The following is a 12,735-nucleotide window of genomic DNA, read 5'->3' as shown; positions in this document are numbered from 1 at the left end:
GGAAACCTTTATTGTGCCCAGCACGGCAGGAGAAGTGGACAGAGAGCAGGGGCAGGAGCCAGCGAGGCTGGCTGCGGCGTGTCGGGGGGGCAGAGGATCTTTTCCAGAGCGTGGCTTCTGGTTGCGCAAGCCCCGGCGGTGCGGCAGTGCGGCTCGGGAGGACTTGGCCCATGGGCCCCACAGGCCTTGAAGGGTCCTGCTCTTGCCGCAGAGAGCAGGAAGGGGGAAGGGAGAGGGGGAGAGCAGAGGGCAAACCGGGCACAAGGCCCTGGCTGTGGAGGAAACAGGATGCAGCAGAGGGCGGGAGAGGCCAAAGGGGCCGGCACTGCCATTGCCCAGGCCTTGGCTGGGGCTGCAGATGCTCAGCGCTCCTCAGCACCCCGTGCCCACGAGGTCAGCCATGCGTCGGGGCAGCTGGCAGGGGGTGTGGGGCAGGGCCTGGCATTAGCAGGGCCCACAGGTGTCCCACAGCTTCTTGCTGTAGCGCGGCAAGAGGTAGGGGCTGCAGGCGGGAGAAGCATAGGGCCTGCCAAAGGTGCAGAGGCCCCCCGAGCCCTGGGTGGCCCCCGCGCCGTAGAGGCCCCCCAGCCCCAGGGAGCCCCCAAAGGCGGGTGCCCCGGAGGAGCCCACCACGGCTTGCTGGGGGAAGGAGCTGAGGATGGGGCCGGGGAAGGTGACGACGACAGGGGGTGGCTGGATGAAGGCCGTCGAGTCGGGGCACTGCCGCGCGCACAGCTCGTTGCAGCTCTCAGCGATGGGCTGGGGGATGGCGACGCTGGTTTTTGGCGGGCACAGGTCGTAGCAAGCCATCTTGCGGGACTGGACGGTGCTCTGCAAGAGGGCACAGAGTGCGATGCGAGGGAGCAGTAGAGGGCAGCTGCCCAGGCCGAGGCGTAGGGGCCAGGGGCAGGAGCCGGGGGAGGAGGAGAAGCGCTCGCAGACTTACCCTGTTCCCCAAGCAGAAGGTGGCCAGAGCAGTGCTTGCGAGAGCCCCGCACAGGCCGAGCTTTTATCCAGGCCCCGCCATTGCGCAGCGCCCGCTGGGCCAATGGGCAGAGGCGGCACTCCCTCCTGCCGAGGCCAGGCTGTCCTGCTCCTGCCCTCCCTGAGTCAGCATCCCCTGTCCGGACCAGCACAGGCCCCTTTGCTGGCTTCCCTCCCCTTTCCACTTGGCGGGCCAAATGCATGGTGCTGAGCAGGCAGTGCCCGAGAGGAGCGCCTTTGATTTGGCGTTTCGTCACCTCGCCCCTCTGGAGATAACAACTCCAGTGCGTACGTCATGGAGGCGCTGGCGTGTGGCTGCTTCTTGCCCAGCGCCGCGACCCTGCGGCTCTGCCCTGGGGCTCTCCACAGCGGGCACGGGGCCGCCCCGAGACCAAGCCCCTGGGGAAGAGCTGTGGCACTCAGGGTGCTGGCAGCCCGCCTTTGTCACGCTCCCTGCCCTCTTAGGCACGCAGGGGATGAGACGGCAGCGGGGCTAATTTGCCCATTAGGTGAGGGCTGGCGAGCGTCCGAGCGGGGTAATTGCAGGGGCTGAGGGAGCGGGTGGGGGCTGGTGAGGAACAGGCGTCAGCACAACAGCCCCGTGGCGTGCAGGGAGGAGTGCGGGGCTCGGCCACCATGGGCCACGTGCCCCCAGCGCGGCCAGCTCCTCCCCGCACTCGCCAGCCCCCATAAAAGCGTGGTCCTGGGCAAGCGCTGGCATCCGCTGCTCCTGCCTGGCTCTGCTCGGGAAAAGGGTGGGTGGTGGGGCCTCCTCGGGCAGGGTCCGGCGTGGGGCTCCCTGGCCACGGGAGCCCTGCCGGAGGCGCTGTGGGCAGAGGGGCTCTGTGGGGGCAGGCGAGGGCCGCGGGCACACGGGGAGCAGGCGTGGAGAGCCGGGGCGGGCTGAGGAGGGAGCCCCCTGGCTGGGGCATGGGCCCTGCTCTGCCAGGGCATCTCCTCACTCACAGCACCGGCCCTGGGGGCTTTGCATTGCAGGCTCAGCTCTCTCACACCAAGATGGCTTGCAACGACCTGTACGCGCCGAAAACCAGCGTCGCCGTCCCCCAGCCCATCGCTGAGAGCTGCAACGAGCTGTGCGCGCGGCAGTGCCCCGACTCGACGGCCTTCATCCAGCCACCCCCTGTCGTCGTCACCTTCCCCGGCCCCATCCTCAGCTCCTTCCCCCAGCAAGCCGTGGTGGGCTCCTCCGGGGCACCCGCCTTTGGGGGCTCCTTGGGGCTGGGGGGCCTCTACGGCGCGGGGGCCACCCAGGGCTCGGGGGGTCTCTGTACCTTTGGCAGGCCCTACGCCTCTCCCGCCTGCAGCCCCTACCTCTTGCCGCGCTACAGCAAGAAGCTGTGGGACACCTGTGGGCCCTGCTAAAGCCAGGCCCGTGCCACCTCTTCTCCTCCTCGTCCTTCCTCCTCCTCTTCACAGACATGTGACTCCTCCAGTGCTGCCCCCCAGGGCCCTTTCTTGGCCCTGTGCCGGCCACCGCCTGGGAGAAGCCTGAAGGAAGAACACCTCTCTGGAAGCCCCAGGCACCACCTGCCTGTCTGGGCCTTGCTCGCGTCTCTGTGCTTGTGTCCTTTCCTGCCTTGACAATAAAGCAAGCCTGCATCCAATGCCTGCCTCTCTGCCTTTCCTTTCCAGGCCCCGCGGGGGCTCCAGGGCTCCCTCCCCCTGCACATGGCCCCTTCGATCTCCCAGCCCCCCGAAGAGCCGGGACGCCCTGGCAAAAGGCCCTGGCAGCCCTGACTCCCACACTGAGGGCTGCAGTCCATTTCCCAGGGCCCTGCCTGAAAGCAGCCTGCTCCCCGGCTCCAGCAGGGCTGCCTCCAGCCGCTCCATACAAGGTCCTGAAACAGAGGGGAACCCCGAGCGAGGATCAGCAGCACGCCAACTGCCGCCTCCACGCAGTGCGACCTGAACGAAGCCTAAGCCTAGTCCAAACCACTTCCCTGCCCAGCCCGTTCCTGGGCTTACACACTCCCTTAGCTGAAGAAAGAGCTTCTCCCTAAGAGCCAACCTGAACTTCTCCCAGGGCACCGTTCAGCTCCGAGCTTTTCCCTCACAGCCCAGCAGTGAGCAGAGCTTATCTTTAGCAGGCAATTTCTATACAATTAGCAGAGCTTGCAGTCAAACCAAACTTCTAGGAACCAGCTCGGCTTCCTTGTCATCTAGGATTCTTGCATTTCCTAGACAGATCAGTCACGCGGACCCTCTGCCAAATCCTTACTGAACACCACCACACCACCACCACAGGCTAGAGCCAGTCTTGACCGGAAAGAACTCACTCTACTCAAAGGAAGAAGACAACGCTGCAGGCAGCCCTGAGCACCGAGGGAGCAGAGGCTTCTTCCAGCCAGCCAGCCAGCCAGCCAGCCAGCCAGCCAGCAGCAGCAGCTCCAGCCTGAGTGCCACTTGGGGCTTGCTGCCGCTTCGTTTTATAGCCAGTGCTCCCTGAGCTGGGCCACTTCCCTCTTCCTTAACGGGCGTCACCACACCCAAGGATCCAACACGTGGGCTTTGTGCTAACACTGATGGGCTTAATCCCAAGGCCAGCAGGAGGCTTGCCTGGGAAGAGGTGTCACCTCAGCCTGGGGCCACAAAGGGGGAGACAGAAGGGGAGGGGGCGACCCATGCTCAGCGCCCTTACGTCTTATGGCTGCTGCTAACCCTATTGCCAATGATCAGGAGCAGGGGGGAGCGCTCACGGCCCCAAGGCACGTTGCTGGCTCCTGCTCCACTGGGCGGCCACCAGCCCCAGGGCCATTTCTGCAAGGCTGCCCTCCAGCAAGGGACCGGCCATGCTCTCACCGCGTGCAGCGCTCAGCCATCCCTGCTCTCCGGCCTCTTCCTCTGCGTTTCTTGCCAGAGACGGTGCCTCGCTTCTGCGGAGCAGCGCCACTTGGCAGAGCTGGTCACGCTCCCGGGCAGAGAAGGCCAGGCAAAGCAGAACTGCCAGCACCTCTCCTGCTCTCTGCCCTAATGGCCTGGGCCTCTCAGCACCAGCATTTGCCCTCCCCCGGAGCCTCCGCTATGCCCCCCCCACCGCTGCTTTCCTGACTCGGAACACAGAGAGAGGAAGAGAGAGACAGAAGTGGATGCAGGAAACCTTTATTGTGCCCAGCACGGCAGGAGAAGTGGACAGAGAGCAGGGGCAGGAGCCAGCGAGGCTGGCTGCGGCGTGTCGGGGGGGCAGAGGATCTTTTCCAGAGCGTGGCTTCTGGTTGCGCAAGCCCCGGCGGTGCGGCAGTGCGGCTCGGGAGGACTTGGCCCATGGGCCCCACAGGCCTTGAAGGGTCCTGCTCTTGCCGCAGAGAGCAGGAAGGGGGAAGGGAGAGGGGGAGAGCAGAGGGCAAACCGGGCACAAGGCCCTGGCTGTGGAGGAAATAGGATGCAGCAGAGGGCGGGAGAGGCCAAAGAGGCCGGCACTGCCATTGCCCAGGCCTTGGCTGGGGCTGCAGATGCTCAGCGCTCCTCAGCACCCCGTGCCCACGAGGTCAGCCATGCGTCGGGGCAGCTGGCAGGGGGTGTGGGGCAGGGCCTGGCATTAGCAGGGCCCACAGGTGTCCCACAGCTTCTTGCTGTAGCGCGGCAAGAGGTAGGGGCTGCAGGCGGGAGAAGCATAGGGCCTGCCAAAGGTGCAGAGGCCCCCCGAGCCCTGGGTGGCCCCCGCGCCGTAGAGGCCCCCCAGCCCCAGGGAGCCCCCAAAGGCGGGTGCCCCGGAGGAGCCCACCACGGCTTGTTGGGGGAAGGAGCTGAGGATGGGGCCGGGGAAGGTGACGACGACAGGGGGTGGCTGGATGAAGGCCGTCGAGTCGGGGCACTGCCGCGCGCACAGCTCGTTGCAGCTCTCAGCGATGGGCTGGGGGATGGCGACGCTGGTTTTTGGCGGGCACAGGTCGTAGCAAGCCATCTTGTGGGACTGGACGGTGCTCTGCAAGAGGGCACAGAGTGCGATGCGAGGGAGCAGTAGAGGGCAGCTGCCCAGGCCGAGGCGTAGGGGCCAGGGGCAGGAGCCGGGGGAGGAGGAGAAGCGCTCGCAGACTTACCCTGTTCCCCAAGCAGAAGGTGGCCAGAGCAGTGCTTGCGAGAGCCCCGCACAGGCCGAGCTTTTATCCAGGCCCCGCCATTGCGCAGCGCCCGCTGGGCCAATGGGCAGAGGCGGCACTCCCTCCTGCCGAGGCCAGGCTGTCCTGCTCCTGCCCTCCCTGAGTCAGCATCCCCTGTCCGGACCAGCACAGGCCCCTTTGCTGGCTTCCCTCCCCTTTCCACTTGGCGGGCCAAATGCGTGGTGCTGAGCAGGCAGTGCCCGAGAGGAGCGCCTTTGATTTGGCGTTTCGTTACCTCGCCCCTCTGGAGATAACAACTCCAGTGCGTACGTCATGGAGGCGCTGGCGTGTGGCTGCTTCTTGCCCAGCGCCGCGACCCTGCGGCTCTGCCCTGGGGCTCTCCACAGCGGGCACGGGGCCGCCCCGAGACCAAGCCCCTGGGGAAGAGCTGTGGCACTCAGGGTGCTGGCAGCCCGCCTTTGTCACGCTCCCTGCCCTCTTAGGCACGCAGGGGATGAGACGGCAGCGGGGCTAATTTGCCCATTAGGTGAGGGCTGGCGAGCGTCCGAGCGGGGTAATTGCAGGGGCTGAGGGAGCGGGTGGGGGCTGGTGAGGAACAGGCGTCAGCACAACAGCCCCGTGGCGTGCAGGGAGGAGTGCGGGGCTCGGCCACCATGGGCCACGTGCCCCCAGCGCGGCCAGCTCCTCCCCGCACTCGCCAGCCCCCATAAAAGCGTGGTCCTGGGCAAGCGCTGGCATCCGCTGCTCCTGCCTGGCTCTGCTCGGGAAAAGGGTGGGTGGTGGGGCCTCCTCGGGCAGGGTCCGGCGTGGGGCTCCCTGGCCACGGGAGCCCTGCCGGAGGCGCTGTGGGCAGAGGGGCTCTGTGGGGGCAGGCGAGGGCCGCGGGCACACGGGGAGCAGGCGTGGAGAGCCGGGGCGGGCTGAGGAGGGAGCCCCCTGGCTGGGGCATGGGCCCTGCTCTGCCAGGGCATCTCCTCACTCACAGCACCGGCCCTGGGGGCTTTGCATTGCAGGCTCAGCTCTCTCACACCAAGATGGCTTGCAACGACCTGTACGCGCCGAAAACCAGCGTCGCCGTCCCCCAGCCCATCGCTGAGAGCTGCAACGAGCTGTGCGCGCGGCAGTGCCCCGACTCGACGGCCTTCATCCAGCCACCCCCTGTCGTCGTCACCTTCCCCGGCCCCATCCTCAGCTCCTTCCCCCAGCAAGCCGTGGTGGGCTCCTCCGGGGCACCCGCCTTTGGGGGCTCCTTGGGGCTGGGGGGCCTCTACGGCGCGGGGGCCACCCAGGGCTCGGGGGGTCTCTGTACCTTTGGCAGGCCCTACGCCTCTCCCGCCTGCAGCCCCTACCTCTTGCCGCGCTACAGCAAGAAGCTGTGGGACACCTGTGGGCCCTGCTAAAGCCAGGCCCTGCCCCACACCCCTTGTCAGCTGCCCCGACGCATGGTTGTCCTTATGGGCACGGGGTGCTGAGGAGCACTGAACGTCTGCAGCCCCAGCCAAGGCCTGGGCAACGGCAGTGCCGGCCCCTTTGACCTCTCCCGCCCTCTGCTTCTTCTCCTTCCTCCACAGCCAGGGCCTTGTGCCCGGTTTGCCCTCTGCTCTCCCCCTCTCCCTTCCCCCTTCCTGCTCTCTGCGGCAAGAGCAGGACCCTTCAAGGCCTGTGGGGCCCATGGGCCAAGTCCTCCCGAGCCGCACTGCCGCACCGCCGGGGCTTGCGCAACCAGAAGCCACGCTGTGGAAAAGATCCTCTGTCCCCCCGACACACTACAGCCAGCCTCGCTGGCTCCTGCCCCTGCTCTCTGTCCACTTCTCCTGCCGTGCTGGGCACAATAAAGGTTTCCTGCATCCACTTCTGTCTTCCTCCTTCTCATTTTGTTTTTAGTGTTGTTTGCCCTGGTTACTTGTGCTTTTTGGCTGGTTAAGAGCAAATTCATATATCGCCTTATTTTACCAGGAATTTTTGTTCTTCTTACCAATGAGAGAAGAACTACTTTCTCTTTTGTTTGTTTGTTCTTTTTTGGTTTTTTGTTTGTTTGTTTGTTTGTTTTCATATTCGTATCACATATACTGTGCTCAAGAGAAGTCTTTTTTTTCTTTCCTAAGCAGTAGAAGAATATTTCTCTTACTCCATTGTTGCAATTTAAATGGAGTGGGGAGCTTGACTTGTACCATACAATCAATTATTTGTGGCTATGCAGATAGCTTTTCTTCTTTTGTGTTTTCTTTCTCATTATAGCCCGTATTACACCAGAATCTTTTCTCCATTGTCAGCAGGTGCATGGCTTTGTGCTGTTACTGAAAACATCCCGTTACTGTCACTCCCATGTATTAAACCATCTTGCTTTTCCAGTCTTTAAGTTTGATTCTCTCCTTTTTAATGTCAGTCAGCTTTAAGTTAACAGCATGTAAAACGGAATGCTCCCAAATTATGTGCCAATGCCATTAATGCAAATATATAATTAGAGGTTTTCCAAGACGGCCTTGAGTAATCAACCAGTAACCTCCCTCCATTCCTCTAACTCTCATGTAACATTAGAGATACCTTTTCTCTCTGTGTCTATGTCCTGTTTTGCAAGCAGACATGACCTCACTCTGAATATGCATCCAGCCCAAATAAAAGCTATGCAATCATGTTAGCTGGGTGCTAATAGCTCTCACCAGTCTTGTTATCTTAGGCTAGGTGCTTGCTGTCTAACACAATATGCATCTAGTTGAGAACTGGCTGGTACTTTGCCTGTCACTGTCTCATCAAGTCAATTGAAAATTTGGTAGCCGGTGGCCAGGTGTTTACCATCAAAGTACCTCTTAGAGGCTCTGCATGAGAACAGGGATCCTGGTGTTGAGAAGAAAAACAGAGAGGAAATCAGTCATCCCCATTTTGGGAGGAAAGAGGGCTTTGCTTATCACAAGAGCTGCCTGAGCTGAGGAGATGCAGGGCTAGTGTGGCACAAGGCAAGATAATAGTTGCTGCAGCAAAATCCTGGCAGCAGTGCCCTTCCTTCAAGTTGTGTGAGACTGGAGAGCAGTGGTAGAAATGGACAGCCATCTCCTTGCACCAAAAGGCAGGAGCCCTTCTCCACCCTAGCTGCCTGGGCTGCTCACCCATCCCTGGCACACTCTGCCCGTAGCTGTGCTCTCATCTGACCCCTGCAGGCTCCAGCTGCATCCCAGCACCCTACAGGCCCTCACCAAAAAGCCTAAAACAAGGAGGACAGGTGGAGTTGCAAACTGAGCAGACAGGGGAGAAAGAGAGGCTTTTGGTGAGGGTCCTTTTTCATTGAAATGTTCCTAATAAATATTTGTTAATTGGTAAACATTAAATAATATCTTAAAATAAAAGCAAGATTCATGAATATGATAGTCAGGCTTCTTTTGTTTTCAACTCGTTACTACATATAGCATGGGGCCACCTGACATACCCAGATACTTTTGGAGGACAGTGAAATTACCTATTAAAGTCTGGCTTGCTACTCCATAATACTGACAGAGGGCTAAGATCAAGAAGTCATATGTTCATGGATGCAGCATTTCTTTGAAAGAGTGTGCAAAGTAATACCTAAAGCCCCTGCAAAGAATTAGTTCATTTTCTACTTGTTTCACCCAGCTGACGTACAGCTTGGCCAGAACTTCCCTGAGGCAACTGTTATCATAGCAGCGATTAACAAAAAAGAAGTAGAGCTTGATCATTGCTCATCAGATACTTATCTTAATAATTGTATCCCATTTTTTATCTTCCTTCTATTGTTCCTTTTCTGAATACAACCTGACAGAACTTCAGGCCAGGGTTTTACTTCGTATGAGAACACAGTGAGAAGATTTCTAGTAACTCATTTAAGAGGAGGTAAAAATAAAAGGAATGCCATCACTAAACTCTAAAAACTTTAAACATTTTACTAACCACTGGAAGTCTGACAGCTAGAATAATTAGTGTAGGGGAGATGCAAGATGATAATTTCATCTCAGTGGCAAAGAAAGACTGCGCAGAGAGCTTCCTTTGCAGTAGGACCACCTGAGGCAGAGCTGCCAGGGTCACGGGGTTTCCCCAGGGCTGCAGCCCTCAGTGTGGGAGCCAGGGCTGCCAGGGGCTTCTGCCAGGGCGTCCAGGCTCTTCAGGGGGCTGGGACACCAAAGGGACCATGTGCAGGGGGAGGGAGCCCTGGAGCCCCCGCGGGGCCTGGAAAGGAAAGGCGGAGAGGCAGGCATTGGATGCAGGCTTGCTTTATTGTCAAGGCAGGAAAGGACACAAGCACAGAGACGCAAGCAAGGCCCAGACAGGCAGGTGGTGCCTGGGGCTTCCAGAGAGGCGTTCTTCCTTCAGGCTTCTCCCAGGCGGTGGCCGGTACAGGGCCAAGAAAGGGCCCTGGGGGGCAGCACTGGAGTCACAGAGTTGGGCACTAGTGGGGGCAAACAGGAGGATATGAAACACATGATAGAAAAGGAAACGAAAAGAGAAATGAAGAAGGTCATTTATGGAGCTATTCTGACTCCACTGCATTAAGCAGAAAGTTTCGATGTTCTGCCCCTTACTCAGGAGCCCAGTTGAGGATCGAGGTCATATCACTCATTTGCCAATTCTCTATCATGCAGGGAACATTACTGCATGATTTAGCAGGGCCCACAGCTTCCACGGCGGTATCTGTTGTACCGGTAGGTGTAAGGGCTGCAATAGCCAGAACCGAAGGACCTACCATAGCCAGACAGGCCCCTGTAACCCAGGGAGGAGCCTCCATAGCCAGACAAGCCCCCATAGCCCAGGGAGGAGCCCCCAAAGCCATACAGACCCCTGTAACCCAGGGAAGAGCTCCCAGAGCCATACAGACCCCCGTAGCCCAGGGAAGAGCCCCCAAAGCCTAGGGAGCCCCCATAACCCCCAAAGACGGGTGCTCCGGAGGATCCCACAACTGAATCCTGGGGGAAGGAGCTGAGGATGGGGCCAGGGAAGGTGACAGCAACTGGGGGTGGCTGGATCACGGCCACGGAGTCAGGGCACTGCCGGACACAGGGCTCGTTCCCGCTGTCAGCGATGGGCTGGGGGCAGCTGATGCCACTGTTGTAGGTGGGACACAGGTCATAGCAAGACATCTTGTAGGGATGGAGCTCAACCTTCAAGATACAAATATTGATTTTAGTAAGCACAATGCATTTTTTGCACACCTAAAAGCACTACAGAGTTCTCTGTTTTGCTTGGACAAAAGTGCTTTGAGATACACCAATTTACCCATGTATATTAGAATTGAAAATTGAAGCAGTAGCAAAATTATTTGCTGATATGCTTTGGTGAGTCATTGGATCAGCAAGGAATTGGACTCCCCAAGAATGGGGTTTCGTGTTATGCATGATTTCATGACTCTGGCTCATCTTACCCACTGATCTCCTTGGTGCTGAGCCTTGTGGAAACAGGGATTATAAATCATTGCCTATTCATATTTGCTCAGTAACTTGTTTGATGAGACCATTACAAGGGAATTGCAAACATTATTGTCTCCAGTTTCCAAACATTGAAACAGGGCACTGAGATTTATGACTCGTTTAGCAACACTGTTTTGATACTGAGCTCTGAGATCTTTTGCCAGTCTCACCCTCAATGACTTGTCCTCTTTAACACCAAGAAACATCTGTTCATCTGCCAATCCTTGAATTCTCTCCATGACCCCCCTCTTTCTCTTTGTTAAATCAATCTGTAACAGCACATTTTCAGCATCTCTCATTTCCTTTCTGTGTCTTCCTCTGTCTAACTCAGTGCCTGATCTCTGATCTCTTTCATGCCTGTTTATCTTGAATTAACATAAAAGCAACCTGAATGATCTATAATAAACTGTACATAATGGAGGTTCTGCTTCTAGGCTGAAAACATTCCCATCAGCCATGAAGATTTAAGCTTTTTCAAAGTTTTATTTCCAGAAACACATATAAACAAAAAGAAAAGAAGGAATGTGTATTTAACTAGTCACATCAATTCTTCAGCTGTTGGAAGTAAACTGATAATGAATTTTTTATGCCATTTCAAGAAACTTTTGGTTGACTTTGAAATTAAATGCCCGCCCTGAATGTGGAAAACACCTATCCATAGCCCTGTGAATAATTTTTGTAAACTTTATCTTTTCATCTAAAATTTTATCTACTAGTACAAATTGAAGTGACCATCCACGATTAAATTGTATAACAAAGAGGCATGATAGTTGTAAAGAGCAGATTCAGACTTACCAAATTCACTGAGAACGAATGAAGAGATGAGGTTGGAAGAACCCTGAGTGGAGAGTGCTTTTATACACTGCAGACTGCCTGAGGGATGAGAGGCAGGTTTTGTGAATGTGGAGGCAATTAGCTGACACAACATTTTTTTGTATTGATACCTCCACAAAGTGATGAAATTCTTTTGCTTTGTTTTTTTTTATTACTTGATTCCAATTATCATGTAACATAACACAACCATTACATTACACTTTTCTTTCTTTTTTTTTCTTTTTTTTTTTGTTTTTGTCTTTCATTTAAAACAGTGATGGGTGAAATGAATACATCTTTCATCGTAAAATATGATTTGTGAAATTAATATTAGTTTTCTATCCTCTTTGGAGTTGCACCATGTATTAAGCTGCTTATACATAGTTAATTCTTCTTTTGCTCTCTCATATGATGATGATATATCAGAAATAACCTGCTGTGAGTTGTTTCTATCAAATACCTTACACAAGGTTTCTTTCTTCATAAGGAGAAAATAAATTAGTTAATAATATAACTAAATCCTCAGGAAGGCAGGCAATATTTTCTGTGTGCTTGGTGTTTTTTTCTGAGATGTGATAAAGTTCACATTGCAATCCATGGAGGCGTCTCTACACCCTTTGAATCAAGCTATATTGCAAGCGTCCCTGAACACCTAGTGGCAGAGGTCCTAAACAGTCTTTACATTTTACCTGACCTTCAGACTTGAACTTAAAGCTGAGTTTGGTTCTGAAGGGAGAGATATTTATATTTTTAAGGATGGAGAGCTTAAAACAATAATCATCAAAATGCACATTGAATTAACATCTGAATTTGTGACAAAGCAATAACTATGTGTTTTTGTAGGAGATATATAGTAGAAAACCCAAATGTAAATATTTAGAAATGAAGCCTTTGAAGCTTTTTTTTTTCTTTTTTTCTTTTCTTTTTTTTTTTTTTTTTTGAAGTGAAGAGGAGAGCTTTGAAGTGAGATTTCAGAGTTACAGGCTGCCTAAGCCACAGACCAATAGCATTAACAATTCAGTGAATTCATCCCAGAGTACGTGAATCCTGGTGTCCTGTCTGCTCATCTTCTCCGTTTTACCTCTGTCCTTCTGGCATATCTGCAGTGACATTGAACAGGTTTTCTTTGGCTGTTCAAAACTGCTGAGACCTTCTGTGTAAATCAAAGACTGTTCACTGTTGTTAAAGGGCATTCTGCTGCTCTTATTTCACTTGTATTTCAAACAGAAAATAACACAACCTTTTAGGTATCAAAGTATCATTGAAGCGACACTTAAATGGACAGATTCACAGTGAATATCTGAAATGAGCACTGTGGGATACTCAAAAATTTCAGCTCAATTTGATCCACAAGTTTGAAAGGGTACATTTTCCTGAAATTCCTTTAATTCTTAGCTTGCTCCTCAGGAGTCCTCGATCCTGGTCTACAGCTGGTCTTGCAGCAAAAA

The 12,735-nt window shown here is 55.4% G+C and overlaps 5 protein-coding genes across 5 annotated transcripts; 2 read left to right on the top strand and 3 right to left on the bottom strand.

Annotated features, from left to right (window-relative positions):
- Positions 1-291: 291 nt before the first annotated feature.
- Positions 292-1,173, bottom strand: LOC308183629 (feather keratin 4-like). Its single transcript, XM_080569843.1, has one exon. It carries the CDS (start codon positions 808-810, stop codon positions 445-447), a length of 366 nt encoding a protein of 121 aa, XP_080425969.1. The 5' UTR covers positions 811-1,173; the 3' UTR covers positions 292-444.
- A 22-nt stretch (positions 1,174-1,195) lies between these two features.
- LOC308183577 (feather keratin 4-like) lies at positions 1,196-3,363 on the top strand. Its single transcript, XM_080569789.1, has one exon. The coding sequence runs from the start codon at positions 1,915-1,917 to the stop codon at positions 2,365-2,367; it is 453 nt and encodes a 150-aa protein (XP_080425915.1). The 5' UTR covers positions 1,196-1,914; the 3' UTR covers positions 2,368-3,363.
- A 1,056-nt stretch (positions 3,364-4,419) lies between these two features.
- Positions 4,420-4,906, bottom strand: LOC308183630 (feather keratin 4-like; the record flags this gene model as incomplete). The annotated part of the gene is made up of 1 exon (XM_080569844.1): positions 4,420-4,906. The coding sequence occupies one exon, from the start codon at positions 4,904-4,906 to the stop codon at positions 4,541-4,543; it is 366 nt and encodes a 121-aa protein (XP_080425970.1). The 3' UTR covers positions 4,420-4,540.
- Positions 4,907-5,342: 436 nt separating this feature from the next.
- LOC308183582 (feather keratin 4-like) lies at positions 5,343-6,463 on the top strand (the record flags this gene model as incomplete). Its single annotated transcript, XM_080569793.1, has 1 exon — positions 5,343-6,463. Exon 1 carries the CDS (start codon positions 6,011-6,013, stop codon positions 6,461-6,463), a length of 453 nt encoding a protein of 150 aa, XP_080425919.1. The 5' UTR covers positions 5,343-6,010.
- Positions 6,464-9,267: 2,804 nt separating this feature from the next.
- On the bottom strand, positions 9,268-11,367 carry LOC308183561 (scale keratin-like). The gene is made up of 2 exons (XM_080569772.1): positions 11,270-11,367; positions 9,268-10,168 (listed from the first exon to the last, which is right to left on the bottom strand). The coding sequence occupies exon 2, from the start codon at positions 10,145-10,147 to the stop codon at positions 9,671-9,673; it is 477 nt and encodes a 158-aa protein (XP_080425898.1). The 5' UTR covers positions 10,148-10,168; positions 11,270-11,367; the 3' UTR covers positions 9,268-9,670.
- Positions 11,368-12,735: the final 1,368 nt, after the last annotated feature.

This window comes from Anser brachyrhynchus, assembly GCF_964034855.1.
Source record: "Anser brachyrhynchus genome assembly, chromosome: 28".
Taxonomy (NCBI): Eukaryota; Metazoa; Chordata; class Aves; order Anseriformes; family Anatidae; genus Anser; species Anser brachyrhynchus.
This window is presented reverse-complemented; position numbering and strand designations above follow the sequence as displayed.

What these genes read in the sequence shown, in the direction of transcription:
- LOC308183629 (XM_080569843.1), bottom strand. Translation starts at nt 810, where the DNA reads ATGGCTTGCTACGACCTGTGCCCGCCAAAAACCAGCGTCGCCATCCCC.
- LOC308183577 (XM_080569789.1), top strand. Translation starts at nt 1,915, where the DNA reads ATGGGCCCTGCTCTGCCAGGGCATCTCCTCACTCACAGCACCGGCCCT.
- LOC308183561 (XM_080569772.1), bottom strand. Translation starts at nt 10,147, where the DNA reads ATGTCTTGCTATGACCTGTGTCCCACCTACAACAGTGGCATCAGCTGC.